This window comes from Meriones unguiculatus, chromosome 6, assembly GCF_030254825.1.
Source record: "Meriones unguiculatus strain TT.TT164.6M chromosome 6, Bangor_MerUng_6.1, whole genome shotgun sequence".
Lineage (NCBI taxonomy): Eukaryota > Metazoa > Chordata > Mammalia > Rodentia > Muridae > Meriones > Meriones unguiculatus.
In genome coordinates this window covers 57,902,415-57,928,369 of record NC_083354.1, presented here as the reverse complement: position 1 = coordinate 57,928,369, position 25,955 = coordinate 57,902,415, and the positions used below count along the sequence as shown (strand labels likewise).

General features: G+C 39.3%; 1 protein-coding gene across 1 annotated transcript; it reads left to right on the top strand.

Moving 5' to 3' along the window:
• The first annotated feature begins 785 nt into the window (after positions 1-785).
• LOC110559897 (phospholipid scramblase 2) lies at positions 786-25,471 on the top strand. Its single transcript, XM_021655541.2, has 8 exons — positions 786-1,008; positions 7,651-7,731; positions 13,538-13,770; positions 15,518-15,560; positions 18,409-18,629; positions 18,747-18,908; positions 22,555-22,716; positions 25,196-25,471. Exons 2-8 carry the CDS (start codon positions 7,659-7,661, stop codon positions 25,223-25,225), a joined length of 924 nt encoding a protein of 307 aa, XP_021511216.1. The 5' UTR covers positions 786-1,008; positions 7,651-7,658; the 3' UTR covers positions 25,226-25,471.
• Positions 25,472-25,955: the final 484 nt, after the last annotated feature.

Here is a 25,955-nt window from a genome sequence, read left to right as displayed (position 1 = left end):
TATCATCGTACCCCCTAACAGATAGGGACTGAGGGAGAACCTGGCACCCTGCATTGGCTTTGATATCTTAATGGCACCTCAGCCTCTTGTCCTGGATTTGAGACCCAATGCTAAGACTAACTGCTGTCAAACTTGCTTACCCAGCTCAATGATTTCTGCAATGCCATTAAAGACTGTTAAGGTTAGATAGGACTAGATGCCGCATTCGGGAAGCTCTCTCTGTTGCAGTTTTAGCGCCATGTATACTGATGCCAGTATTTAATAAAGACATTTCTTATTAAAATTTACTCATGGTCGTGGGGAATCTTTGAGTGACCCCAGACCATTACAGATCATGCGAGACTCCAACTCAGAGGCCTATTCACCAGAATGTGAACAACAGCCGTCCCATGTTTATGACAAAAAAGAAAAAAGAAAAATAATATAGGCTGGTCATGCTGGCTTCTGCCGGTACTCTGTAGAAGTTAGAAATCTGAAGACTACTGGGAAATAGGCTCAGACTCTCCCAACCCCAAACAAAACAAAAAATAAAAATAAAACTGGAATCTAAAGAAAAAGAGGGGGAGGAAGGGCAAGCATTCCTGAATCTTGTTTGTAAATCAGTCCCAGCGTCTTAAGAATGCAGTGGAGGTCAGAGGCAAGAAAATTCCGGTAAGAGTTCCCAGAAGGATGCATAGCTCACATCATTTCTACCCTTGAGCCTCTGCCAGGATCAGGTGAGGGCCGGAGAGATCCGCCTGCAGCTTGGTTGGGTTCAATTAAGGTGCAGGGGCGTGCCTTTCCGGTGGGGGGGGGGAGGAGAGGAAATGTTTTTCTATGTAAAACGCAAAACTCTGGAAACAAAACCTAACGCCCCAGCGACTGCTGCAAAGTCACTTCGGGGTGCTTTTCTCGCTAACTTTAGCGGACTGTAGCACCTGTGCCTTTCGCCGAGCGGTCTGGAGAGCGGGAGTCACTGTTGGGGCCACGATCCCAGGAACTCAGCTCACGTGGAGCCGCTTAAGAACGGTAAGCCAGCTGCCCTGTCTGTCTCTAGAGGATCTGCGGCTCTCGAGCGACCCAGAAAGCACAGAAACCCTGGGAAAGGGAGTCTGAGAAGGCGGAGGTGGGCACACGCGCCAGATTCTGCCTGCTCAGGTAAAGTGTAGCTCCGTCAGGTTTGCCTATCAAGGCAGGGAAGGAGTTGAGGGTTGTTTTCATGCACCTTTTTAACAAGGAGACAGTTATTTCTTGGAGTCCACATCTTGCCTTTAGATGTGTCCTTTGTCTTTCATTTTCAGGCTGGTCTTTAGGTTGTAAACAGGATTTTCTGTTTTATTGGGGGGAGGAGTAACAGTGAGGGGTCAGCAGCCTTGTCCCCCTGCAGGAGGCGCCTACTGTTTACTTTTGTAAACAATGTTACCTATAGAGACAAAAAGGCCAAATTCCACATTCCCATCCCCGACAGGCATCTGAATAATCAGATGTTGACTATTAGTAGCTGGACCGCGAGTCTTGTGAGGTCTCACCCAAATGTTAGAGATTAACTTCTAATGGTCCAGACATCTCACCTGCAAAGGAGGATAGTTCTAGAAAATGTACTGTTTAGCAAGACAATGGGGTGCCCACATATCTGTCCCCATGTGGACTGTAACGCGCGGAGCACATGAGTTAAGACCAACCAATTGTTCCTACCTGTTTTAGACACCCGTGGCCACTCAGGAGGGTCATTGTATCTGAGAATCTGCTTGCTTCTGTCTCTCTTGCAGCCTGTTTTATTAAACTTTTTTTTTGTAATATATCAATTATGGTCCGGTGACTGCTTTTGCCTCATACTTCTGTTTGTCATCCCTCTGACCAAAGGCTATACCGTTTGGACAGGGTGTTTTCAGGCATTTGGGATACAGAATGCGAAGACGTGGATGTTCATACATAGTAAATCCTGCCTGGGAAGTAGTGGATGGCTGCAGATGGCTCTCTCCTACTCATTTTTCTCCTGCCTAGCCTTCTGCATCACATCCTGTCTGAAGAGATCCCAGGAGGCCCCAGTTCAACTTCATAACACTGTTTCACAGTTCAGTGCAGCCCTCAATCAAGGCCAACACGGAGAGCTTTTAGAGGAACAAGTCACAAAGCCTGCTAGCTAGTGAAGGGTAAATATTAACCGGAGCCCAGACTATTCTTGGCATTCTAGAATGGCAGATGCACAGAAAAGAGCAGGTAGAAGGCAGAGTGGGTTTGCTCTCTATTACTCAGGTTGCCTGAGTGTGACCCTCTCTCTTGCTTTGGGTCTGTGGACCGTGAGCCCGTTTCTTCATGTGTTCTCCTGCAGCTAGTCTCAGAAATTGTGCAACAAGACATTAACTAGTATAAGTTGTTAGAGGACTGAGTGACAGTTGACTTTCATTATGTCAAATATTTAAATACGTGAATAGGAAATGTTTGTATGAATATGTGTGTGTGCCCATTCTCTACAGCTTATATTAAATTTCAAAGTCTGGATGTTATGTGATTAAACCTAACGATTATTTTTATTTTCGGAATTTTGTTTTATTAAGTATTTAAAATACTTCCTACCTTAGGAAAACCTGCATGGCCAGGACAGTAGATTGAAAAGGAAAGGTTCTGTCCTTTGTATGAAAGGCGTCTTAATGGCAGTTACTAAGAAATTTCCTTCGGTTTAGTTTGTTTGGTTTGTTGATTTTCTGCTGTGAAATAAGGACATGAGTGCACAGGATATGAACCATTAATCATCTTAATCCGGGTGATTAGTGAGCTACATGGTATTAAGTAACTACTTTCACCTGATGGGTTTAGTTGTTTCATTTGTGTGGAGGGAAAGAAACAATACCCAAGAGTGAGGGAGCACAGGCTTGTCCAGAAAATGTTTACAGGTATAATCAAATGAAAACAGCTAAGTCAGTTCTTGTTTCTCTTTTTTTAACTTGTTTTTTTTTTTTTTAGGCCCATTTGTCCTAGCTGATATATAATCTACATTCAAAGTTTATGAATAAAATTCTCTAATATCCAGTCCTTAATTGTTTCAAAGCATGTTTGCTTTATCCCCCCCTGCCCCCTTAAGCCTAGAATTTGATAAAAAGTCTTACAGTTTCAAAGAATACATTGCATTTAGCCAGCTCTCTCCACTACAGCACTTCTGGCTTGCACTGTGTCCCCAACAGCTCACTGGTGCTTTTCTAGCCCACGTGTGTTCAAATACAACTGTTCTGGCTCCATAGAACAGCCACCCAAACCACAGTTCTTTTTAGATGTTAATCTTTCAAATGCATAGAATGTATCCACAGAATTGCCAGAAATGCATGAACATTATTTGATTTGCAACATAGTTTCATTATTTTTGCCTCAGTCTCTACTTCTCTTTTCCACAATATAGTAAGACTGAGAAGTCTAACTTATTGGTAGGACATTAGAGACTTAGAATTCTGGGATGGCCTCTAGAACAGAAGAATATTGCAAACTAACCTGTAACACAGGTTACAAATTTGGGACCCTAATCATGTAAACTGGCTTATTTTGTATGTTGAATGACTTGTAATGAGAAATTTGTTCTTAGGAATTCCTCATTAAGTAACTCAGAACTAAATTTTTGTTTTGTTTTATTTTACTTATTTGATTGCCATAACAGTTTTATGATATTCCAAAAGTACTTTCTGAGAGCTGTAAGAGGATTTTCCAAATTCTGAAGAGTAAGTTAAAAAGTTTTTACTAAAGCATAAACTATGAAACATCCCTACACCATTCTCCCTCTCCTTGCTGGGAGAGTGCAGTAATTATCAGACTGCTCAGAACATGAGTTTGGCCTTAAGATTTTCAACAGAACAGAGGCTCAGCTTACGCCCAAACATCTCCCATAATTCAGAAGATGTGTGTGATCATCAAATTGTGCCTAAAATCATGGCTTATTCTACCAGAAACTTCAGAAACACATCATGAAGAGTTCTTCCTAATGTCTCTTTGTAATTCTTTTCTTACATAAGAGTTATTTCACAATGGTGATATATAAATTATTAACCAATTAATTAAACCAGGGATATGCCCAATTCCTTTCAAAACTGAGTGTCATGCCTGAGAAGATCCATTAGGGTTAAGAAGACCAAAAGATCATTGTAATAGCACACAGGAAATAATATAATAGCATAGAAAGAAAGTGTTGTCTGATTCCCTGGCTTTGGTCATCAGCCACAGAGTTGCTTATTTTAATTGGCACAAATACAGGTACATTTACAAAAGCACCTAACCCTTTGAGCCACAGCTCCCAGCATACCATTTAATGCTTGTGATGTCCTATTATTGCTGCATCTAAAGTCCATAGTACAGTGAAGACACTCAAACTTTTTTTCTTCAGCCTTTTTTTCTTCAGCCTTTTTGTAGCATATGCTCCTCTTCACTATCTTATCTGTTAAGACTCATAGAAATGTGACAGTATAGGAAGAAGGAAAAGAGGAATGTGAACAAATGAACATTTTTAGAGTCTATCCTGATCCTTGCCTTGGAAAAGTAAACACCGCTTATTCTCATTTGGAGTGTTTAAGGCCTAGACCAGCAACTGTGTAAGGTCCACCTGACACAGCATGTGTTTATGGATTCCCATCCTTCCAGAGCATGTCCTAAGTTTCCAACTTGCTCTAGACTTCTCAATTTAACATAGCTAAGATGTAAGATGAAACGGTTTTTAAAACTAGAAGAGAAATATTTTCATCTCATAGATATGGATCTATAATCAAAAAATTATAATCCTAATTCAACTGTTAATTAAAAATATATAATTAAAATTTTTAATATAAAACAAGGAAAATTTTCTACATCTCTTCTCATAAAAGCCATTGATAATTTACCTTTAGATATACTTTGGTACTTTTCTGACGTGGAGGCAAGCTGAGACCAACAGGCAGTAATCTTTAAAATTTCTGTTAAAAGTTTTTGTTGAAGTTTACAAACCCTTCATAGCTAAGCATTATCAATAAAGAAAGCTATCTTATAAAAAAAATTGGGGAAGATTAACACTTTACAGACAGGATAAATATGTCACATTCAGAGGGGGCACTACCCATTTCTACCTCTGGTTTTACTGCACTCAGCCCAAAGCTTTCAGAAAATTGTTAATTGTCATGGGCCAGCCACCGATTTCCTAGCCTTTCTGAAAAATGCAGGGCGGGATCAGAGTCAAACGCAAAGCTTTGACTGGCTCGATGAGATGGCTGAAGAACACCAGCTCACGAGTCTGGAATGTGTAGTTCCAGGGCATCTTGTTTGGACCGATCAGTCTGGCGGTGATGTGTTAACGGAAGGGCCTGTTCTGTGCCCATTTAAATCATGGGCACACAGGGAAAGTGTTTTCCGTATTCTCCCTGTTAAGTCTGTTTACCTGTTTTCTGCTACAGTGTTTTATCCTTTAGTCTTTGTTTTGTGGTTTCATTTTTTGATTTTGGTTCGTTTGTTGGTTTGTCTTGGTTTTTCGAGACAGGGTTTCTCTGTGTAGCCCTGGATGTTCTGGAATTCACTCTGTAGAACAGGCTGGCCTCAAACCCAGATTCACCTGCCTTTGCCTCCTAAATTCTGGTATTAAAGGCATATCCTGTCACTGCCTGACTTGTTTTGTGTTTTTGTTTTTTTTTTTTTCTTCTACAGAATCCATACATAATAAATAAGAGAGCTGAGTGATCTTTAAAGGTCCAAAAAAGTGTTACATGCCAAAAATACCAGTTTAAAAGTCAAAATGTATCCTCCTAGGTTTTGTTCTTTTAATTTCATGTCTATTGGTGTTTGGCCTATCTGTATGTCTATGTAAGGGTATCAAATCCTCTAGAACTGGATTTACAGATAGTTGTGAGCTGCTCTATGGTTGCTGGGAATTGAACCAGGGTCCTCTGAAAGTGCAGCTAGTGCTCTTAACTTCTGAGCCATCTCTCCGGGCCCTGTTTTCCTCCCTATTCAATAAGTAAATATAATGTCTACTAGATCCTAATGTCTGTAATGACAGAACCGTCGTCACCCAGAGTATAACCTTTAGTAGCACAGGAAGACGTTCACCACATATTTATTGACAACTTGAGATGGGTAAATGACCCGCCAGAAAGACATGACTATGAAGAAGCAATAGGTTGAAACATTTGTGCATATAGTAAGATGATTCCGGCCATAATATATAGAAGATAACATTCTAATATGTTAGTTGATTATAGCTGGCTAGTGCAGTGTTTAGAAGTCAGTCAGTTATAATTTAGAAACTTTGTACAGTTCAGTAGTGCAGATCCAGAGCAAGCATGAAAATGGCGATATACTGAAGTGTTTACTTTGTTTTCTTGTTTATATGCATGTATGTGTGTGTGACTGTATGTGTATTTACACGTGTTCAGTACCACCAGAGGCCAAAAGAGGGTGTCAGATCCACTGGAGCTGGAATTATAGGCAGTTATTTACTCCCCAATGGGGCTATTGGGAGCAGAACTTGAACAAGCAACAAATACTCTTTAACAGTAGAGGCATCAAAACCCTAAAATTCTGAAAGCAGTGATTACAGACACTTAATTCTTAGTTTAATAAACCATTGACTCCAATTTGTACTCTCCTGGGAAGAGTTAAGGCAGGAACTGGAGTGAATCTAACAAAAATACATTGTGTGAAATTCTCAAAGAATTAATGAAAGTAGTTTATTAAAAAACAATCCACACTTCTACCAGTCCCATCACCACATACAGAGAGTTTTAGTACTTTCTGCTAAATGTCTTATCTATCTGTATGTGCTTTTAAAATTATCTTTGTTCTAAAGTGACCAATGGAAGCATGGGATGGACATTCCAGAAGCAAATTTGTTTCCCTGGAGTTCAGCCCCAGTAACTGAGCGGCTGTTGTGGGGTTCACTTAAGTTCATTGTAAATCAAACACCAGGTAATGCAGGTGACAAAAATATATTACATTCAAGCCACAACTGATTAATAGTTCAGGGCTGCAAAACACAATCAGGAGCTGAATTACAACCCTGGAGGGCTGTCGTACAACACAGTTAAAGGATGAAACCATAGTTTCATAAAGTGAGTGAGAGCGGGGTTAGCTGTAGCATTGTCCAATCGTATTTTGACATAAGGGGTTGAGCAAGGGAGTTTCCATCAGTCAAGATAGGAGTAGGGTCTCAGGCATGAGGACATGAATTTAGTTGCTCTTGCCAGAAAGATGGAGAAGTTGTCCTTGAAATGGCTGGATTCAGACAATTGTCTCCTTACTAGTTGTCCCTGAGATGGCTGGATTCAGACAGTTGTCTCCTTACAAGTTGTCCCTGAGATGTCTGCATTCAGACAGCTGTTTCCTTACAACTGAAGCTGTTCAGCTATTAGGAAGTCCCCAGTTCTCCTAGGGCCTGGAACCCTGAACTTAGTTTTTCCATGAGATTAAGTGGAGCCTGAAAATGAAATGGTAGCACTTAGAATACCTTTCTTTTGCGTGTTCAGCACTACCTCAAGCTACCTAGAAGAGGAGTTGCTGCGGACAGGATTCTGTTACATCTTGGCTCTTTCACAGGCACAGCTCAGTGTGTTGTGTTTACCTTGCATGCTTCACTTCAGCACTGCCCTTGGTCCTGGCACTGCGCACAGTGTTCCTCCTGATGCACACCCCATTTAAGCTGATATGCATGTACCTCTCCCTGAATTGCAGACATCCAAATGGAGGCTCGTCACCCAGGAACACATTTGCCATCGGGATATGTCCCTCAGTATCCACCAGCAGCATTGCAAGGTAATGTACTTGTGGAAGAAGGAAAAAAATAACACTAAACAGTTGATGTTCCTGAGAAGAGAATGAAAAAGGTGGCGACTATGTCTTTATTTTAGTAATTCTTTCTTTTTTCTTAAAATTACATTGAAGAAATGTTAGTGGCCTAACATTTGTTTTGTTTAAGACTCTACATTTTTTTTTCCAAAGAAGTAATTTGTATTAACAAAGGACAGTAAACAATACAAAGAACTAATGGAGTCCATGAATTTATATTTACTTATGAAATATACAGTTGAAAATAAATTAAATCTTGATACAGATAGTAAGTAAAGTGTTTTGACTGGCCGTTCACCTGTCCTGAAAATTGCTTGATGTAATAGTATTTCAAAGATCTAACTGTGGGTGTTTTTGAGCCATGAAGTATTTAGAATTAACTGTACCCAGTGAAAAATAAAAGAAACTTAAAACTGTAGGCTGAGTACAACAGAAATGTCACTACCCCATAGAAACCTCCCATATGCATGCTGCCTACTCTTTTGTCATAAGAAGAGGAAGTTAGTCAGATATCATAATAATAGGATGTTCATTTATCTTTTCAAACAGTAAACTGTTTCAGAGATCTAGACAACCAAATGCGATGGTCAGCATTACTGGACCTTTGTAAATGCAAGTATTGATGGTGTGCCCAGATTTACCAGTAGCAGACTATTTAGATCCTCTGAGAGTACCCTGGGGATTAATATCAAAGGTATTCCAGTGGGCAGAAGGGTACACATGCTTTGTTTTCTTTTCTGAGTAAACAGATTGGCTTGGATGTTGAATGGCCTGTGTAATTGTCTTGGAAAACTCCCTGTGGGTCCCAGATCTTATCCAGATGTTTGCAATTAAAGGAATATGAGCTGGCTAGGCTCCAGAGCTCTAAGGCAGCAGTTCTCAGCCATGGCTGTCATTAATTTTCACTTAAAAATAGTAATACACAGAGTCTTCCCAGGGAAATTAAATCACACCGCTAAACAATGGCTGGTAATATCCGAATAGCCAAGTGGTTCTAATATAGGGCCTGGGTTGAGAACGTCTGTTCTGAGTTCTTATAGATAAAGAACTTCAAGAATTCCTAGCATCTCCCTAATTTAACCCAGGCAACCATAGAACATTTTAATTAACCTTATAGGTAATTTAAACTAGGCATACATGTTAAATTCAGTCACTCTCAGGCTTGCAGCTTAGTTGAAAAAGTAGCGTGTTTTGGTTCCTAAAGTCCAAGACCGTATACAGTGTACATCTTCAGATAACGATGTGTGAAAGTGGTGATGACTTAAAATTTAAAGGTATTTGTGCCACACGCATTGTCCTAAGTGAGGACTTCCCACAGTTAGGCTGGTTAATCTAAGAATTCTCTTAGGATCTAGGAAACAATGCTTTGCGCCTGTGTCTGCTGATTCAACCCAAAACAATCAAAACTGTTTTGGGGAAAAGAACAGTATTTGTATTGAATTTGTACACAAATTTCTTGGCATTATTCCCTACGCAATGAGATGGGGAAATTGTTTAATTCTTTGACATTTCATAGAATTAGTATTTTAAGCAGTGCAGTAGTGATTTCAGGTATGCGTGGTTCATACGTACCGAACATTGGATTTCCTGTCTAAACCGTCTTTCTAGAACCTTTAACCAGACCACTGCACAATTACCATCTCCCTTACACTGGAAAATTAGGTACAGAGAGTTTGGATGAGGCTTCAAACTCTGAATTTTCTGCTCCATAGCTGCCTGGTGTCATGGAATATATTCTCCTATCTTGGGTCTTCCTCTGCCCAAGAGAGGAGATAAGGAGTCTGTGAGCCGGGGTGGGAGGGAAGGGAGTTTGGGGGAGGGAGGAGGAAGGAGTGAGTCAGGCAGGTTGGTCAGGGGACCCTCACAGCTATGACTAGCAGTCAGACTGCTTCTGCAGCTCTGACTTGCCCTAGCCAACCAGGCGCGTCTTTATTTATCCAGGTTTCACAGAACAAAGACACATTAGTGATCACCCAAGATGTACAGATTATGTGTCTGATTTTTCATTACACATCCAAGGTTACAAGTTCAGTCACAATTAGAAAATACAAACAGAACAGGTTTTATTTTTATTATCAGCCCTCTAATTCCAATTTAAAGAATCTAAAGAATATGTCCCCCTGCTTTTAGGCTGGCAGTGTTTGCAGTTTGAAAGTACTCTCTCTAGATAAACAGAAAATATCTGAACCACTCTTTTTATGAATCACAAATATTAATACCTAACTCCTTATACTGTATCTACACTATTAAGTAGGAAAAGTTTTACTTTAGTCAATCTGTCTTATTTACTGAGCTCTATTTTTCCAGGGGTACACTCTGTATGACTCCCTATCTTTAAACTTCATTTTCAGAGAGTTCTAAGCATATGGTAAAAGGAGGCCTTGAATCTGTAACCTATTTTTCTGGCCAGTCAGAGCTGTCCATTGTCTGTTTACCTAGCACCAATTACACTGTTTGAGTTGTTTAGGGGCGGATACCCCGAGAAGACTCCTGGAGTAGTGGGGCCTCATCTAGCTGTGTGCTTAATGATCTCCAGGGCATGAGGAAGACTTCCAAATAGGGCCAGATAAAGTAATGTTTAGAACGCTCCTAAAAAAAAAAAGGCTAAGCCATAATTTTCTTGGGAAAAAGACATAAAACGAGTCACAATGCAGAAAGTCCCCAAGAATGCAACACTCTGAGACCAAATTACAAAAGTGAAAGATAGAATGACAGTGGTTGCAGCATTCGGCTCAGCTTTGCCAGAAATGTGCTGGCTTTATGGCTTTGTTTCCAGTGGATATATATGGCTGTGCTACTCTCCCTAAACTCCTCCATATCTGCTGGTGTATGCTGGAATAACGCGCCAGCTCTTTAGTAAGGAACCAGGTGAACTGTTTCCTGTTGTCTTACTTAGCCATTCCCAGTTGTCATGAAAGACGTCCCCCTCTTTAAGAGTCAGGCCAACTTCGTGTGCAGTCATGGTTTTGACATTCTCTTTCTGTATGGAACATTTCTTACAGACTGTCTCATCAAGTACTTCCACTCCCCTGTCTTAGTTATCAGCATAAACATAATCCATGTAAAGTAACTGACTCATCTACTGCCATACCTCTCATAACTTTCTGTCACATCAGTATGAAATCTCCGCTGTGTTTTAGTGAACTAGAAGTTGTCTGTACGTCTCTCATTCCTACAACAGCACCTGTCATGTATTCAGCCTCTGTAAAGCTTACTTGCTGTGGAAGTTATAAATTGAAAGTGCTACAGCTTGCTTATTTGAATTCAGTAGTCCCTAGTCATTGGAGAAATGAAAATTAAAACTACATCAAATCTCATCTCACCCCATTCTAAATAGTTCACTTCAAAGAGCAGCAATATAGTTGGGATAGGGACTTATGTTTTACTGGTTAATTAATGCTGCTAATAAGAAAATTGGTATTGAAGATCTTTCCAAAAATTAAAAGTGGAACTATCATGTGCCATTCTAAAGGAATCTAAGTCAGCATACCACAAGCATTTACCCATGGTTCTTTCTATACTATTTGTAATATCCAAAATATGGAGCCAGTTTAGATACTTATCAACAGATGAATGGAACACACACACACACACACACACACACACACACACACAATCTTATTCTGTCAGAAAGAAAAGTGAAATTATGTCATTTGTAGACTGTGGATGAAATTAGACAACACTGTATTTAGAGATACAGTCCAGGTTTGGGATTCAGAGACAGGCAGATCTCTGAGTTTGGTGCCAGTTTGACCCACACAGAAAGTTAAAAAGACCTGCCAGTCAGGGCAATATAGTAAGACCATCTCACAAAAGAGTATCAAAAAACAAACAAAACAGACACACACACACAGACACACACACACACACACACACACAGAGAGAGAGAGAGAGAAAGTCAGACTCCTGAAGACAGATAAACCTATTTTTATTATTTTTGTGTGTAGACTCTAGATTTAAGAAACACTACTATAAAAGATGTGCAGAAGTAGACTCGGATATTCTAGGGACTAGTTAGAACTAGTGGGAAGAGGGTGGGTAGTGACAGATGAATTGGGAGCAAAGGATATGATATGTAAGTATGTCATTGTCTCTCACACACACAGAGTCGGGGGGTACAAAATTAGAAGCTACAAAAATGAGAACACAGTACAGTTCATTTATCACAGTTCAGATTTTTAAAAAATCATTTAAAAACCCAATAGTCAGATAGAAAATCACTATGACCCAGAGTAACAGAGAGAAACACTGACTGTTAGACCAAAAAAATGAAGACCCTGATCCAGCTATTCAAGTTAAAAAGGTCTTGGGGTGGGGTACGGGTGTGGTAATCCTAGAATGCCTCTGGGTAGTGTCTCCTAGACCTACACATGTCGACCTAAGACTGGGTTTTGCCTGCTGCTTCTTGAAGATATTTGGGAAGATTTAGAACAGTATTTACTAAAACTGGAGGGAAGGGCACTACTCACAACTAGTGGATAGAACCCATGGTTGCCATTAAACATCAAGGGCCCAGAACATTTCCCTGAAAACAAAGCATCACTCAGCCATGAACATTACCTTACTACTTTTACAATGCCTTGGAATACAAGCAAAGACAGTCTAGTTCATTCTAGTATAAGCCCATTATTTATGTGGATTGACAGATTGCCTAGAGATTTTTGTTTTGTTTTATTAATTCTCATTTCACTTATACATATTCATTTTATTGGGAGATTAAAAAATTCAAAGGACGTTATATACATGTATGAAAACATCATAATAAAATGCATCATTTTGCTACATACTCCACAGAATGAATTTCTAGGTCTGTTTATTACAAATAAAAAAAACCTGAAAAAACTCCATTGGGTGTCAAGATAGTTAAATTTTATAATTTAGCAACCATATGTTATTTGGAAGATATTTTGATTTACAAAAAAGAAAGTAAACGCTGTAAGAGGTAAAATGAATTTATGTAGCTGAGCGGTAGAATAGAGGAAAACGTTAATAAGCTTATACCTTATATATTATACCTTATAATATAGCTTATACCTTATAAGATATAATAAGCTTATGCCTTATACCTGTGAGCATGTGTGACAGTGGTGTCACATGATTGTTCACTGCACTCAGCAACAGGAATGGAACACAGTACAATGAGACACTCAAATTCAACACTTAGAGTGAGCATCTTAGAAAAACTTAACTGTAGCATAGTAACAATTCATATATATCTTAAAGGACACACTCATAAACATGCATACACATATATGTTTCTTAAATTTAGGTTCTACAAAAGATAGAAAATGGAGGCATTTGCCTTTGTGCAGCTGGCTTTTGTCTCAGATGGTGATGTCTTGTTTCATACAGCTTCTTCCAAATGATTTCATGCTACTTTATGGCTGAATAAGCCTCCATTATTTATATCCATAATTCATATCTATGTATATATCTGTATCCATATCAACATATCTATATCTAAATTCATATCTATATCTATGTCTATATGTGTGTGTGTATAACATTTCCTTAATTCCTCTGTTGGTAGGTATCTATGCTGATTCCACATCTTGGCAATTGTGAATAATATAACAAACATGGCTGTGCATTCTTCATCCCTTTTAATTAGAAGCAGGTAAAAATCACAGACACTGCATTGAGAAGTCTTGAATATCACAGACACAGACCGTCCGAGCAGAGACACCTAGTAAATGTCTCGGGTTATTCTCTATGAACTGCTGATACCTTTTCTCTGTGAAGTTGCACATTGTTATTCTTGCTCCTATTTCAGGACCTCCAGAACATACTGGACGCTCCACAGTCCAGACTAACTACCAGGTTTCCCATTCTGCTTATCCGGGGCCTCAGGCTGGCTACGCGGTCTCACCAGCTGGCTGTGAAGGTTATTATGCAACACAGTTTCATAATAAAAATAACCAGTCTATAGTTCTTGTAAATACCCAATGGATGCCAGCACCTCCACCTCTTCTGAACTGCCCGCCTGGGCTAGAATACTTAAATCAGGTAAGTCAACTCACCAAAGAAAGATGGTATTTCTACTTCTAATTTGCTTCAACAACAAATGATTAATTCACTAAAACATGACATGCCTTCTGGTTACTCATAATTCCCCTGGATGAAGTTCACCTTTTAAGCAAATTCTCAATGTGTGAGATAATTGTGTTTTCTATTCCTGTGAATTCAGCCTGTGATAACAGCCAACAGCAGGACCAATTAAACATTATTCTATTCATTGTCCCTAGTACAATCCTTAGAGAAAATATGTGGTGAGGGGGCAAGGTAATTATCACCATTTTTTTTTTTCTTTTCAGAAGTGGAAACTAGTGTCAAAAGATGTTAACTGCTTGGTTCAGGCTCAAAAACCAAGGAACAGTCAGTCATTGTGATTTACTTTTGAAATGTGGACACTGGTACTGAGCAGAAACACTTTTTACTCCAAGACTGACCCAGATCCTTGAAATTTGAGGGAAAAAAAAAACAGTGTAAAAAATGTATTAGTTATTATCATTAAGTGATGCCTAACAGAGTAGTTTTTTTCATGCATATAATATTATAGACTATAGGACTGCTTTGACTCTTCAGAAAATACAGTATTATAAATGCCTCCAGGGAGAGAAGAAAGTGTGGGTTTTGCTGACCTACTAAATTCAGTGATAATGAGTTTTAACAACATGAAGTTTAATAATAACTCTGTGTGAAAAATCAGTGAGATAAAGGAGGGCTGTGAGGTGCTCCCATGAGGAGCCTGTGATATCCAAGCCATCTCCAGCTTGTCTGGTACATACAGCCCCAACATGTCCCCTAGGCGCTCAAACAACAGCCATTGTAAATGTCCATCCCTAAAGAGGACATCATTATCAACACACCAATCAAGCCTCAGGGTCCAGAGGAGGCAGAGGGCATGTAGGAGAATAAGGATGGGGGCAATGGAATGCTGTCTTCTGGGTGTGAATCGTCTGCTGAGCTCGTGAATCACAGCAGCGGTGCTTACCTGCAAAGGCCTGGAGGAGGTGAAACCAGGCAAGACTCCTCCACTGAAGCCAGAAGAGGGAGAGTGTGGCCACTGTTAGCCCCATACCTCTGTACAATTGGGTAGCACTGATTGAACTTATCAGAACATTCAAATAGAAGAAGAAAGAAAACTTTTAATCTTTTTTTTTAATACCCTGGAATATAGTATAATCTGGGCAAGTAAAATATTAAGGAAAGTTATCACTTATTTTAAGTGATAGCATCCTATAAAAATTACTTAAATGGATAAGTAAGTTATCAATCAATCGATCTTGTCTTTTGGAGAGAACATTGATTTGTAATGTTATGGGGATTGCATTATAAATCAACTTCATATGAGGTAAAGACTCTCATTTTGAAATGAACCCTTTAAGCAAAACTAGTGCTGCGTCTGGAGAAATGGCCCAGGAGAATTAAGAACAGTTCCTGTTCTTGCAGAGGACCCAGTTTGGAGTCCCAACAAACACATGGCCACTTACAGCCATCTTTAACTGCAGTTCTCATGAATCTGTCTCCTACTTTTAGCCTCTGTAGGTACTGCATTACAAGTAGCACACTTACTTACATGTAGGCAAAACATTCATACCCAGAGAAAGAAATACATCTTTAAATAAATGCTCCCCCACAAAATATAAAATTTAATGGTATACAAAAAGTAATGCAAAATACGGAATGTTAATAATATTAAGGATTGATAACTGATTTTTAAGCACATGTCATCCTTTTTTTTCTGTAACAGATTGATCAGATTCTGGTTCACCAGCAAGTTGAACTACTGGAAGGTACGTATTGGTTGTGATGACGGTACTTGTAGGAATAGAAGCAGTTCAGGCCTGTCAGTGGTCCCTCTTACAGCACTGTCCTCTGGGAGGTTCCTCCATGAGGTCACAGATGCCTCTCTTCACAACATAGACATTTCAGATATTATCTCCTGTCTATTTCCGAGAACTAGGAGCCAAAGCTTCCTGTGCTGGACGTGCGGAAGTTCCACTGAGCTCTCACTAGGTTAGAACGGAAACAGCTGTACTCCCTTCCTTTGTGCACGCAGCCCTTCCCGACTTTTGCCTCTGAGCTACTCTCTTCCGGTGTGTGGCCAGAGCCTCAGGCAATGGCTTGGCTCCCAGAGGGAATGGTCCATGGTGGGACAGGGACGCTTTACACAGTCCTTGTCAGTACCCTCAGCTTCTGCTGACAGTGCAGAGGAGGCCTATGGAGTCTGCACGCCGTGGGCTGTGGGTTCCCTACTGAAGGGCAAGGCCCTGTTGTGTCGGAGAGGCTGAGCACAGGCCCAGGAGCCTTCTCCTCACACAATGTTCTCAGTGAGCCGAGTGCCTTCAGATACCTCCTCGGATCCAGTCACGCCAGCTGGAAAGAGAAACTTAGGAAAGTAGCTACAGCACCACACCTACAGGGAAAAGGAACCAGCAAAGGTGTATGAACCAGTGTCCTCGTCTAGATGCTCAGGCATTATGGAAACTTCTTCACTGGTATCTAGAAATAACCTCACCGCTTTGCTAAATTCTTTCTCACTGGTGGAAATTAGAGCATAAGTGTTACAAAGTCATGGATTTTAAAAAAAAATACATGCATCACTAAAGTACATTTTTATAATATAAATTATTGGATATTCTCAGAACTCTTAATTTTCTCAACTAATTTCTCTGAAATGGAACTCACTATGGCTTTATAACTTTTTTCAGGTTTTAAAATGTTTTATTATATATGATATTTATTCTTTGCAAAATAAGTGGCAGATATTATATATTATGTAATGTAACCCATCTCTTTTTAGAGTTTTAAGTCTCAATGTATTTGTGACTATATATATATATATATAATCACTAAATATATTCACAACAGACAAGGTAAGTTTCAAATCTATTAGCATTAATATGAAGTATGTTTACATGTATCGGAAAATTTCTTATTCTTCTTCCTCAGAACTTAACATACAATTTTTGATGTTATAAATACTATGAAGGAAATGAAAATTAACAAGGCTTGATATGATCTGAACTCATGACTGAGGGTTGGCTCCTTGGGAAAATGTTAGATGTGGAAGCTTGAGGACCTGTTTTTAGATCCCTGATATCTACCAGAGAACACCTGGAGTCGCAGACAGAGGCATGAAGATCCTAAGGACTCATTGGCCAGCCAGAATAGCCAAAAGGGTGGGCTTCCATTTAAAAAAAAAAAATTAAAAAACAAAAAGGTGGAAACCAACATACTCGGGGATCTAATGCCAGTCTGTGACCTCCACGTATGTTCCCAAGGGTGGCACCCCTGTGAACCTGTGCACCCTGTGCTTGTGAACATGTGACTATACACTTAAACAGAGGCCCAGGCATACACACACAAATACAAACACACTCTCAATAAACAAAAGATTAACGCATGCAATTGGTTTGTTTTTATTTGATAGTAAGGAGGATTAAATGTTTTTATTTGATAGTAAGAAGGAGCACTCAGGATTTCTGAGGTTAAGCTACTAAAATGGCAGTAGATTGGATAAGTGCCGCTCAAAATCAGCTGACTGACTGACAGTTGAATGCTGAGGGAAAGGTGTCCCATGAGGGCAGAGCTCAGGGACTGTGTCAGCCCCACAAAAGGCACTTTAGTGAGCTCAGGATGATAAAGCACAGCTCCGGAGGACCAGCAGTCCTTCACATAGATGGCATAGAGTGGGCTGCTGCAGATTTGAAATGATCAAGATTTTGGCAGACTTCTAACAACCTGAGACTGGAGTCTCAGAAGGTTATAGACAAGGAAGGGCATTTGTTTTGTCTTGGCTTTAAAAAAAAGAGGATTGCAAAATGAGGGTAAATATGGTAAAGGCCATGGTTTGAAGATCTCTGGGTGTCAGCACTTAGCTTTATTCTGTTTGCCCATGACGTGATGGGAAAGGTCATTTAGAATGCTCTTGGTCATAGACGGGAGGTGAATTCAAAGTTCACATCCTGTTAAATACTTCACCTCTTGTCAAAAGCCCCCTCCCTACTGTGAAATATCTTCTTCTAAGCTAAATATGGATTCCCTGGCCTAATGTCCTGTTCTATTTCCACATTTGTTTTTTTCAAAAGAAATCCCTTTTATTGCTTTTGGTCAAATGGTGTGGAAAGGTGTACGTGTGTATGTGTGTGTACATAGATACACACACATATATACACATGTATATGTATGTATTCCTCCAACTATTGATTGCATATTATATATATATATATTTGTGTTAAAATATCCATGGACTATAAACATAACAATCACCGTGTAAGCCCTTAAAGGTATGTTTTGCTAGATTAGATGACAGGACATTTATCCTCATGCCTAGCCCCATGTTCCTCCTCATCAATTGCATGCCATGGACACTTGAGTCCCCTAGTGACAGAGTCCATGGAGGTGAAGGTTCAGCGTGTTCACTTAGGAAGTTTCACATATGGCTGTTGTTCCTTCCTACCTGACTAGTCTTTCTCCTTTCCCACTGCCATTTCCTGAGTCCAGATCACCTCGGCACACTGCCTGCCTCCCATCTCCTGCTGATTCTGGCAGTATCATGCACACCAACCCACTGCTACCTTAGGAGAGAGTCACTATCCCTAACAAAGTGGTAAATGCGATTTCCCTGTATGTTTTCAGTCTTAACAGGTTTTGAAACAAATAATAAATTTGAAATCAAGAACAGCCTCGGGCAGATGGTTTATGTTGCTGTGGAAGATACTGACTGCTGCACTCGAAATTGCTGTGAAGCAGCCAGGCCTTTCACCATGAGGATCCTGGATAACGTGGGCCGAGAAGTCATGACTTTGGAGAGACCTCTGAGATGCAGTAGCTGTTGCTTCCCCTGCTGCCTGCAGGAGGTCAGTGTGACGTTCCCATAGCAGCTTGAGAAGAAGTTCAACAAGAGTTTTCAAGCACGCATTAAACCTGGACTGTATGGCTATGGTTACACTCAACATGCACTCTTGCTTTTGTAGATAGAGATCCAAGCTCCTCCTGGTGTGCCGATAGGCTATGTGATTCAGACCTGGCACCCGTGTCTGCCAAAGCTCACCCTTCAAAATGAAAGGAAGGAGGATGTTCTAAAAATTGTTGGCCCTTGTGTTGCATGTACCTGCTGTTCAGATATTGACTTTGAGGTAAGGAATATCAATCCCCAAAGGACATGTTTTCTTGACTTGGAGAGAATATGTTCCTATATGATGTTATTAATGCATTACTTAAATAGTGGGAGTTGATGTGTGCCCATCTAATTAATGACCTTTTAATTACTCAGAGCACAGGTTATTACTCTATTAAACGTTAGTATAGAGTATCCTCAGTGTCATAGAAATAGGTCAGAGCAAACAAACAAATAAGAAGGAAAAGAAAAAATGTCCAGCATTTTAAAATTCTGTATGTTTTGCTAGTGATTTGGTTGCATGGCCAGACTGTTTGCTGTGTAAATATAAGCACCTGAATTTTTATCATGCCACTGATAGAAAAACCCTAGCGTGAAGATATGCCAAATTCCAGGGCATGGGGGAGTGAGGCTGCCTAGGGCTTTCTGGCCAGCCAGTCTACGTCTATAGGAAGCAGCCAGGCTCAGGCAGGAGCAACCTGGTCTCAAATGATAGGATGGAGAGTGATAAAAGGCATGTAACTTTGACCTCTGGCCTCCATCATACCCAATGTGTCATACATACCATCCCCACCCATGCACAAACATAAATGAATAAATACACACATGTAAACATATATAGACACACAGAGAGAGAGAGAGAGAGAGAGAGAGAGAGAGAGAGAACAAGGGAGAGACTATTCTGTTAACATGGTATTAATTATTTTATACTTAACAGTAACCAAGAAACTTAGAGTAATTCTTGGGCTCGTATTCTTTCTGCTCTTATTCTGCATGTAAACCTCATCAGCTCTTGGGCAAGTCCACAAATTTCGTTATTAGGAATTCCTATCAAAACCCCACTGATGTAATGTTGGTTTCTGTGTGGTGAGTACAGAAGCCACATCTTTTCTCTTCTCTGGTGTTTCATTTTCCAACTTTTCCATTACCCAGAGTGAACCGTGGCTTGGAAATCTGAAATAGAAGATTCCTGAAATAAACAGGGGTTAGGTAGTAAATCACACCCTATTCCCAGTCATGTGAACTAACCCCTGGTTGTGCTCCATCCTGGCTGGATGTGAGTCATCTTCCTGCACACCCTCCACAGTGTCCCTCACCAAAACCCCTTGGGGGTAAGTCAAGAGTCCTGCCCGTGTGCTCTCTCACTGCAGTGATCAAACAGCCCTTTCACCATAGCCTAAAGCAGACACATGACCTGTGCAGCCTTTATCTCACTTCGTCTCATTACCTGCCACTGTTTGATTCACCTCATCAAAGCAAGGATAGACAGGAAGATCCTTTGAGGGAGACAACCGTTCTCATAACTTTCATCATAGAATATTACCATATTTTTTATGTTTTACTAATAGGTTTTTTTTTAACAGTTCCCAGATTCATCAAATAAACTCTGTAACCAAAATACATTAATAAGACTTGATTTCACATACACAGAACACAGTGCCGTTTGCATCTGTAGGCAAGGGTCTTGGCCCATGTAGCCCTTGCATAAAGCACAGTTCTGCTCCTCTGGTCGCTGATAAACCCTTGCAGTAAATTAAACCATTGGAATTTGACTATGTCTGACATTATAAGATTTCAACAACAAATGGTCTAGGTAGCCCCATTGCTCTACTTTTACTGACAAGTATTTAAACATGGGGAGGTTTAAAAACTTTTTTTTTTTTTTTTTTTGCTTATTTATTATTTATTACAATCTATTCACATTCTATCCCGGCTGTAGGAATAATACTAAGGGAAATTTTGCTGGCATGGGCTTAATTAATATTAAAAAAAAACAAAAGCTGGAGTTTCATGATATTCTTAATGATTTTCAGTTTAGTTGTGCCATCTGTTTGTACGGATGGCTTCAAATAGCCTTGAGTGGCTTACACCCCTATTGCTTATTTAGAATGATGCTATCTAGGTCTTCTCTTTGACAGAACTAAGAAACGCCCTCTTGTTCCATTTCCTGTAGGAGCCAGGATAGCAGTGTTCATGTTCTAAAAAATGGGAAATACTTGTATGAGTCACTAACAATAACATGAGGACTCTGAGCAGAGCAATTACAATTATTGATATGCTGGGTCGTTTACTTTGAGATGAAGTTTTCTGGTTCAGATGCCCTGTTTAAAATCCTACCTGGGGTCTGCATAGGTGGCTTAGCAACCAAAGACTCGCTTGTAACCTTGCCGGAGGATCAGAGTTCTAGCCATAGGACTAATGAACGTGGTGGAAGGAGAAAAAGGAAAACAGCCAAGTTGTTCACTTTCACCAAGGTGTACAGGTTTACACACACACAAACATTTCTTAAATTTAGCTAAAAATCCTCTTACTTTGGTTACTCTTGAGTGTAGTTTACAGTTCACATTTCTGATCTTCACCCCCATAAAATTACATCTGAAATAATTGAGTTAATTTTAACTTTTTGCTTTGTAAAAAAAAAAAAAAGGTAAGTAATCATGTGTTTATCTGTGTGGTATTGGGTTTGTGATGTTGGAAAATTGCCACTTTGCTTTTATAATATCTTTCACACTTCAAAACATATGAAGGTTTATTTATTTATGACTGACTAACTATAAAATCTTAACTGACAGCTATTACACATAAAATAGTAAGATATTAAAAAAGAGGATGTTGTTTACGACCAGCTTATCACAACACCATATCTAGCACAACTGTAATGGTTCATGCCGTCAAACAGACAGCACTGTGTTTGCATCACAGCCTTTAGGTCTGCTGAGTTTCTGTGCATCAATGGAAGCCCATGTAGATGGTTCTAACATGGACCACACACGACCTCCCTTTTGCTCATATCCAGGCCAAGCCAGTTAGCCCATGGTGAGCACTCAAGGGCTCTGCCACATGCTTTCGTCAAGTTTGACACACATCAAAACCTAATTTGAAGGAAACAGAAAGTGCACTAGGCCTATCCTTTGCGTGGGATGCAAGCACTATTCTCGGAGCAATGATCTGTGAGTTTTCATGTTAGAGGCAGACTGCAGTACATTTAAGGTGCAGTCCTCCTCCAGCCACATCGAGGTGTGAATACCTCTAATGTCCATGCCCACTTGGTGGATCCTGTCTGGGGCAAGGGCTCTAAGGGAAACTATTCCCACGTTTGGTACCCTTTGCAGGTTTGGAAAGGGCACGTCTCCTTCTTGTTGCATGCAAGCCTATGTGTTCCTACTTCAGTGAGCATCCATGTGCCCTCTATGGAGTGGCTTTAGCTTGGGTCCAATCTGTTCTACTGTATAACAGCCCTGGGCTTTCCTCCCACAGAGCCCCCAAATCAGAATCTTTTTACATGCCTTTCTTCTCGTGTTCTTTATACCCCACTAATTGTCAAGCCCTACCCCATCTGGAAGCCTCCCATGAAGCTTCGTGTTGGTTCTTTCCACTCACTAGCTGATCTTTAGGTCTTTGTGGGCTTTTGCACTTCATGCCTCTCACCCACAGTACTCTACTCCCTAGGTGACAAGGAGCCCCTACCATGTTTAAACTGTCAGCCTATGAAAGCTAAGCTTCTAAAAGCAGATAGCCTAACAGGAGTTTCATTTATCATCTTCCCAATAGCCTCTAGAAATTTAATAAGAAAAACATTTTGAACTTATTTTTAATAAAATATTTGTCTGATTTTATCCCATCTTTGAAAGCAGGTTTGCTTATGATTGCATTTTCATATGTAGATCAAGTCTCTGGATGAGGTGTCCAGAATTGGCAAGATTACCAAGGAGTGGTCTGGATGTATGAAGGAGGCTTTCACGGATTCAGATAACTTTGGGATCCAGTTCCCACTAGATCTTGATGTGAAGATGAAAGCTGTGTCACTTGGGGCCTGTTTCCTCCTGGTAAGTCTCTTCCTGCTAATCCTCATTAGAATTGTTTCATAATTTTGAGCAAACTGTGTATCCCTAACACATTTTACATGACATTTCCACTTTGTTAATAGCTCGTTAAATTGCATTTAATCCTGAAAATAGACCCTGATGACTGCTTTCTCTCTGAGGAGTTTCTACCTTGTCAGAAGACAAAACAAACTTTATTTTTCAGTTTCTTGTCTTTTCTACAGAAGTACAGATTTGGGGCAAGTGTTGAATCTCTATTTAAGTGCAAAAAGTCTGATTGAAATGTAGATGTTCAGTCATTAAATTTATCTAATATATAACTATAAATTTCAGTAACGTTATATATCCAGGCATTTAACATTCATATTTACACATTCATATTTCCACATTCATATTTCTAAGTATCTGGGCAGTTCAAATAAATCAGAAATTCCTGGTCAGTATTTCTATAGTACCATAGCAGATTCCATTGTGCAGGCAATAATAAACGTTACTTAGAAGAAAGCAGCAGTCCTCAGCCTCAGCTACACAACAGAAATACTTAGGAGACATCAAACTCTCCCTAACCAGATTATACCCAAATCTACTAAATTAAACTTTTTGAAGATTTGTTTGTGCTTTTTAGTCTGTGTGTACTTCCCAGCTGGTGCCATTATGTAGCAAGGTTTGAGATGAGATATTTTAAACATTGATTTGTAAATGCAATCTGAAAAAAAATAAAATAAGCGCTTGTGCAGCCCTAAAATTTGTATTCTTTTAGCAAATAGAAAGTAAAATGAAGCTAAAAATAAAACAGGAGGCTTTAAAGGCTGTCATCATAATACCGACTGTGGGTCATGTTTGGACATCAATTCAAGAAAAACTATATTAAAAGTCATTTATGAGATGTTCAAGTAAATATCAACAATGACTGGCTATTTGATAATGTAAAGAATTTGGTATGGTGTCTTAGTAAAAACAATTACCATATCTGTGTCTCTTTAATGTGAACTGGTGTGATCAAGTTTTTTTGTTTGTTTGTTTGTTTGTTTTTGTTTTTGTTTTTAAATAATGTGAGTAGGAGAACAAGGCTGCATGGTGGAGAAACAGATAGACACAGATCACTCAAATTAGTCATTATTACTTAAGCCAAAGGAGCAGGTCCCGAGACTGCTAGTCTTTGACGCTCTGCTAGTCTTTGAGTTATGCTTCTCTTTTTGTAAAAAGGATAAAACCAACATTTTATGGAAAGAGAGTGTTTGTGTTTTGAGTAAGTATTCTTTACACTTAAAAAGTAAATTTAGGGGGCTGGAGAGATGGCTCAGTGGCTAAGAGCACTGTCTGCTTTTCCAGAGTTCCTGAATTCAATTCCCAGCAACCACATTGTAGCTCACAACCATCTATACTGGAATTTGATGCCCTCGTCTGGCATGCAAGTGTACATGCAGATAGAGTACTCATACTACACATATTGAAACATGTTCCATAAATACAAAAATTGACATTTTTGTGTCAGTTTAAAGAAAATGTTTTTTCAGAACCTTTTGAACATCAGGAAACTTTTTTAAAATACAAAGTTATTTAAAACTGGGTATGGGTTGGTTCAAAGCTAGGTAGAATAAAATGCTTGTGAAAACAAGTTTGGAGAGAACTATTAAGTGAACTATGAGAGATGGATTGAAAAAGTAACACAAACATTATAGTATGTAAGTGATCAGCAAAAGAGCTGAGTTATTGCTGTCAGTGGAATAAAAACACATAAGAAATAGGAAATAAATATTTCCATGGGATTTATTGGTTATAGAAGGATGTGACATGGGAATCAGTAGGCAGGTTTAGAAGAGAATTTCCAACAATAAAGCAGAAAGCTTGATGTACATTTCATTCTGAATGAGAAGGCTGTATCAATCCCAAGTCTAGAGTCAGTCTCCTCTTACATCATTAGAAAGAAACTAGAAAAAGTTAAGGATTGGGCAGAAGATTATGACCGCTGGCTGCTTTTCCAGAGGATCTGGGTTCGACTCCCACTGTCCACATAGCAATTCACAGTCTATGCCAACTGCAAATCCAGTTCCTGGGGATCCAATACCATCTTTTGCCCTCCGTGGGCACTACATGCACGCACACACACACACACACACACACACACACACACATATAGACAAAATAGCCATATGTAGACATTAAATCATTGAAAAAGAAAATTTTTAAACTTAAAAAAGATTTCAAGGGAAATATGAGAAGTATTTAGAAAAGATATGAGGGGATTAATTAAACCTGTGCAGACATGAAGTGAAAATAGAACTCTAGAATCTAATTGCTGTTGTATTCAGAAGGGGAGGGTTGAGCTTATTTATAGACTTTTCAACATTTAATCATCACATTTAGTTCATCTTGGATGACATTATATCATCGGGCATTAAATGCCCTTAACTTTCTATTTCTGAGAATAGGTCATCATTTGTCTCCTTAAAACTGTCTCTGTGTTTTTGTTTCTGTGTAGGATTACATGTTTTTTGAAGGCTGTGAGTAGGAACAAAAACCAGCAGTGTGGTGGGGACTAAGGAAAGAAGACGAAGAAGACCTGAAGGCTACACCATGAGACTATGTAAATGGGAAAGCCAGTGCTTTTATGTTTCTTCATTGAAAAGTTTCAGAATTAAGCTGTAATATAATACACGAGGCATAGTGTGATATCTTTATACACTTCAACATATTTACTGAATTCATATTAAAAAACAAAAAAATAGTTTATAAATAAAATATCATGGAAAAGTAAGTTGAGTCATAACCTGTGGTTTGTTTTCTATCTTCTGTTCAATTTAACCCTTGTGACTGTTGATTTTATTATATAATTATGTCTAATTCCATCAAATCTAGTTAGTTTATTTCTTTATAAAAAACAGTCTGATATTGAAAATAAATATTTTGAAAACTTTTTAAAAGTTATTTTTTTTGTTGGCTAGGAAATACTACTGAGTAAAATGCTAATAAGATAAAAATAACATTTTTTATGTCTTGAGGAAATAATATTGTTTTTTTAAGATTTATTTATTTATGTATTTGGGTGTTGGGTCTGCATGTATGCCTGCATGCCTGCATGCCTGCATCCCATTAGAGATGGCTGTGAACTGCCATACGGGCGCTGGGAATTGGACTCAGGACCTCCGGAAGAGAAGTAATGTTCTTAACCACTGAGCCAGCTCTCCAGCCCCGAGTTGAATATTTTTATTAAAATTTCTACTGTTATAAATTTTTATCTC

Excerpts from the sequence above, each read along its gene's own strand:
- LOC110559897 (XM_021655541.2), top strand. The coding sequence starts at position 7,659 with ATGGAGGCTCGTCACCCAGGAACACATTTGCCATCGGGATATGTCCCT. Across the intron at positions 7,732-13,537 it reads TCCACCAGCAGCATTGCAAG|GACCTCCAGAACATACTGGA; the intron begins GTAATGTACTTG and ends CTCCTATTTCAG. Across the intron at positions 13,771-15,517 it reads GGCTAGAATACTTAAATCAG|ATTGATCAGATTCTGGTTCA; the intron begins GTAAGTCAACTC and ends TTTCTGTAACAG.